The sequence below is a fragment of the Mustela lutreola genome, chromosome X, assembly GCF_030435805.1.
Source record: "Mustela lutreola isolate mMusLut2 chromosome X, mMusLut2.pri, whole genome shotgun sequence".
In the NCBI taxonomy this organism is placed as follows: Eukaryota; Metazoa; Chordata; class Mammalia; order Carnivora; family Mustelidae; genus Mustela; species Mustela lutreola.
The window spans coordinates 32,681,926-32,687,221 of NC_081308.1; the positions used below are offsets into that span (position 1 = coordinate 32,681,926).

A 5,296-nucleotide genomic window follows, 5' to 3' on the forward strand; every position below is an offset into this window, starting at 1 on the left:
CATAAAAAGTAGCTGAAAAAATAATACTGGAAGACTAAAGAATAAAAAAACCCAGGAATGCTATATATTGTTTTCCCTAAGAGCTGAAGCTTTGCAGTTCTCTATGATCAGTAACTTGGTGCTAGCCAGTTGTTCCTGCTGGTCTTCTGGAGGAGGGGCCTGTTGCACTGATTCTCAGGTGTCCTTATCATTGTGGAAATACACCTTCCTTGCCAGGGGACCAGGCTCAGTGTAAGAGGCTCCACATTGGTGCTGTTTTGCTCCCTGAGGCTTTAAGCACCAATGGGCAGGATGAAAATGGTGGCAACCCACTCTCTAGCCCCAGAGCTGAAAGTGTGTGCCCCTCACTCTTCAGTGAACCCTCATAGAAAAGCAGTCCATCACTCTCATCTCTCTGGTTTCCATGGGAACTCTGTGTTCACCCAGGCTGTGACCAGGCATTTTTATCTCAGGCACACAACTGAGTTTCAAGACTTCAAATTATATGGACTCCTGCAGCTTGACTTCCTATCTGAGCTCCAGATTCATATTTTTTCAGCTACTTGCATGGTAGTTCTACTTGGGTATCTAATAGGTGTCTCAGATTTTACATGATACAACTTCCCACCCCTCCACCCCAGATATGCCTCTGGCAAAAGTCCTCAAATTAATAAATAGCACTACTGTCAACCCAGGTGTTCATGTCCAAATATCAGAACCTAGATTATTTTCTTCGTTTCTCATTCTTCACCTCTGGTCTATGAGCAAATCTTGTTGACCCATCCAGATCCAGCTAGATAGAACATGTCTCATCATCCATTCATGAGCCTCCCCTCCAGTTCAGCCACCAATATCTCTCATTGGACCAACTGTAGTATCTCCTGACTGGCCTCCCAGCTTCAACTCTTCCCTACACCCTACATTCGTCAAAGCAGCCAGACTCACTTTCTTAACTTTCAAGGGGATTTATTCTACTTCATATTCAATATCACAAACTGGAGGCTCAGCCTTGACCATGTTTTCTTCAGCTCTTCTAATAAGGTAATTTTGGTTTTCTGCTACCAAATTACTTCAATGGAAGAAAGGATACAACTGAAGGAGAAAATTGTATTTGCATATTTTGTAAGGGCAGTATGCACGTCTAAAACGGTGACCTACAAAGTCACTCCCCTGTGTATGGAAAGCCAGCCTAAGGTTCAGTTACACTGTTACTATTGCCCAAGGCAAGCTTGTCCAAGAAATATTGTGCCATTCCTGTTTCTAAGACTCCAATGTTGCTACCCAGAAGCAACAATTGTTAACATTTATATATTTTAATAAGCTAAAAGTTTCCAAGTAAAGTTGTTTCAAGTAAAGGCTTTAACACCAGCCTGATCCCATTCTTCACTTTTTCCATAGGGACGATAACTGTTATAAATTCTAGACCATGTTCTTTTATACTGTTACCATACATATACACCCACTGACACCCAGGGCCCCAGACCACCCACCTCTGCCCCCACATCATTTATAAAGGCAAGACTGATTTGTGCTTTCCAGGGTCCTATGTAATATCTTTTTTTTTTTAATAATTTTTTATTTTTTATAAACATATATTTTTATCCCCAGAGGTACAGGTCTGTGAATCACCAGGTTTACACACTTCACAGCACTCACCAAAGCACATACCCTCCCCAATGTCCATAATCCCACCCCCTTCTCCCAAACCCCCTCCCCCCAGCAACCCTCAGTTTGTTTTGTGAGATTAAGAGTCACTTATGGTTTGTCTCCCTCCCAATCCCATCTTGTTTCATTGATTCTTCTCGTACCCACTTAAGCCCCCATGTTGCATCACCACTTCCTCTTATCAGGGAGATCTATGTAATATCTTCTCCCTCCACCTCCCGAGATCCTGAGCTGCATGTGGATGGGCTTAGGGGGATGCAAGGACTCCTGGATTCCTGTTTTAAAACCTAAAAGGTGAAAGATTTGCATTCAAATCAACCAGAGACCTTTTTTTAAATTTAGGAATGAAATAACTTTATTGAAACCGAACAACTTTTTTATGGCAAAACTGGGAGAAAAGAACTGGAACCTTTTGCAGAAGCAATATGGCAATAAGCATGCTCAGCATGGTGATCAGGGAAAGGCACCATGCGCCCTGGGGCTACGGGGAAACAGTCCCAACTCAGTACTTTTTGTCGCTGTGGCCCAGGGTGAGCTTGTCAAACAGGTACTCTGCCAGGCAATCTTCTGGAGCCCGCATCTTGCGCAGGCTAGTAACATAGCCCCCCAGCTCTTTGATGGCCTCGACTTGCTGGTGCAGGTAGTGGCTCTCCAGGAAGTCGCACAGCTGGGCGTCGTTCTTGTCGGTGGCCAGCTGGTGCAGGTCGAGCAGGCTCTGGTTCACGCTCTTCTCCAGGTGCAGGGCGCTCTCCATGGCCTTCAGGCCGCCCTCCCAGTCGTCGCGGTCCGGCTTCTTGATGTCGCGGAGGCGGAGGCGGCCCCCGCGCTGGTTCTGCAGCTCCATCAGCTTCTCGGCGTGCTGGGTCTCCTTGCGGGAGCGGCGCATGAAGAAGCGGGCGAAGTGCTTCAAGGCCACGTCGTCGCGGTCGAAGTAGAAGGCCATGGACAGGTACACGTAGGAGGCGTAGAGCTCCAGGCTGATCTGGCTGTTGACGGCGGCCTCGCAGTCGGGGTGGTAGTTCTGCCGCACTTGGGAGAGCTGCGGGGTGGCCATGGCTGGCGGCCCGGGCACCAGGGCGAAGGCGAAGGTGGCGCGGAGGCTAGGGCTGCGGGACCAAAGTCCGTGGGGGCAGATGCTCTTCAGGGTGGGCGCTGAGAGAGGTTGGAGATGGGCAGGCTCCTGGGCTGGCAGCTCACGAGCTCTGGGCTGGAACCGGAAGGTATGTCCGTTACCCGGTGTTGGGGGGTGGGGTGAGGATCCGTTAGCAGGTCATTGGGGTCAGAGTGGAGGGGGCCCTAGGCTCAGGAGGGACTAGGGGGTGTGGCTGGGGGCGTGGCTGGGGGCGTGGTTGGAGGCGGAGTGGAATGAGAGCACTGTTCAGGGTTCAGAGGAACCGGGTGACACAGTGTGACTCTGCTGAGCATGTAGCTTAAATATTTTTAACTGTTAGTCATGAATGTAAGTGCAACTGTTTTGAGTTAGTCACATGCATGGTTTCTTGAGCAATCTCCTTGAATACTGTCATGATGGGATTGTTCACCAAATACAGTGCTTTTGTGGTATCATTGGAATATTTAGTATCCCAAAGCTTTATTTGGATGGCAGCTATCCTCAGTGACTCAACATCCATATTAACGACACTTCTGATAGCCTCCTCACTCAGTTCCCAGACCTTATCGTTTCACAGACCTCCACTTCTCTCCTATTCACGATCAGGTTCATTCTTTTCCAACAGCAGAGCAGCACCTCCAAAGTCTCAGCAAATCTTTCCACCTCTCAATCTTCCACTCTTTCTGCATTTCTTCCTCACTCCCTCTATTCCCTCTCATCTCTTACTATTTCAACGCAGTCCTAGGAAGACATTCCTTCTGCCCTGTCTGGACCCCCAAATGGACAGTGTCAGTGATCGCTTCACTGACACCCTAGATTTGCTCACCGCCTCTCACCTGGCTCGCTGATTCCCTTTCTCTTGGGGAAGTGCAGATTTCTCTTTTCTCTCGCAGAAAACAAGTTTTTAGGTGCATTCCTACAGAAAGCACTGCTAACCATGTGCATGTATTCCTCTCTCCAGCCTCATCTGTACTTTCACTGCTGCTCAGCAAGTCTGTGTTTTTTATTTTTTAACTCCTTAAATTATATTCTGTGAAATGAACCACATGACAGAGAATACCACCAATCTCAAATTGCCTTTTATTCATGCCCTCAACAAATATTTATTGATTACCTAATATTTCCCAGTCACTGGTCTGTGATTTCGTCATACATTAGTAACTAAAAGAGAAATGTCTGTTCCACTGAGGTTTGCACTCTGGTTAGTTTGCATTCCAACCATCTTTCCCCCAACCCCTTATTGATCCAAGTGCATACATACAAGATATTAAACCTGTGTAAGTAAATTTTTAAAAACTATATATTCTTGTAACTCAAGGATCTTATGAAAACATAAGCCCAATATAGGTATCTTATTCATTAATTCAGCAATTATTTAGATACTCCTGATGTACATCAGACACTCTGTTTTATTCTGGAGATATACAGAAGAATCAAACATGGTCTCTGCTCTCAAGATACAACATAAAGTGACAGAATATTTTAAATGCTCTCAGATAAAAATAGGATAAAATGCCCATTTTTTTAAAGGTCTTATTTATTCATTTGACCGAGAGAGAGAGAGGCAGGCAGAAGCAGAGGGATAAGCAGGCTCCCCACTGAGCAAATAGTCTGATTCAGGACTCAATCCCAGGACCCTGGGATCATGACCTGAGCTGAAGGCAGATGCCTAACGGACTGAGCCACCCAGGCACCCTAAAATGCCTATTTTCATAGAAACGTTTAATCTCATGGCTCTAGTTGCTACACTTTTTTTTTTTTTTTTGGTCTTTTTATTCCTCTTTGGAAGTTTATGCTACTTTATAATCCGTTTCTTTTTTTTTTTTTAAGATTTTATTTATTTATCTGACAGATCACAAGTAGGCAGAGAAGCAGGCAGAGAGAGAGAGAGGAGGAAGCAGGCTCCCCGCTGAGCAGAGAGCCCGATGTGGGACTCGATCCCAGGACCCTGAGATCATGACCTGAGCCGAAGGCAGCGGCTTAACCCACTGAGCCACCCAGGCACCCTATAATCCATTTCTATGAAGAAAGCAAAGGATCAAATATCAAATATCACAATGTAAATTTCTCTAAGAGTTTTAGAGTTATATAATTGTTGATTTTGTAAGGAGATAGAATAATAACAATATCTACTTGTTAAGTTGATTTTAATGATTAAATCACACACTAGAGATGGAAAAGAACTACACAATCAGTTCTCAATGACCTAAAATTTTATTTTATATTTACTTAACACAAGTGTTTTGTCTGTTTTTAAAGATTGATTTATTCATTTTTAGAGAGATAGACAGCAAAAGCAGAAAGAGCAGAGGGAAAGAGAATCCCAAGTAGAATCCATGGTGAGCATGAGCTGGAGGCAGTGTTTGAGATCATGACCTGAGCCCAAACCAAGAGTCCAGTGCTTAACCCACTGAGCCACTCAGGTGCCCCCACAAGTACTTTATCTTAATATAATTGTAGAGTTTAAAAATTTCCTTGGGAGATTCTATTATAGACTTCACTATAAAAATCTACTTAAGTGAAAGAGGTCTTGATTTTGTA

At 44.8% G+C, this 5,296-nt stretch overlaps 1 protein-coding gene across 1 annotated transcript; it reads right to left on the reverse strand.

Moving 5' to 3' along the window:
• Positions 1-1,997: 1,997 nt before the first annotated feature.
• Positions 1,998-2,867, reverse strand: LOC131821282 (ferritin heavy chain-like). The gene has a single exon (XM_059157261.1). It carries the CDS (start codon positions 2,696-2,698, stop codon positions 2,147-2,149), a length of 552 nt encoding a protein of 183 aa, XP_059013244.1. The 5' UTR covers positions 2,699-2,867; the 3' UTR covers positions 1,998-2,146.
• Positions 2,868-5,296: the final 2,429 nt, after the last annotated feature.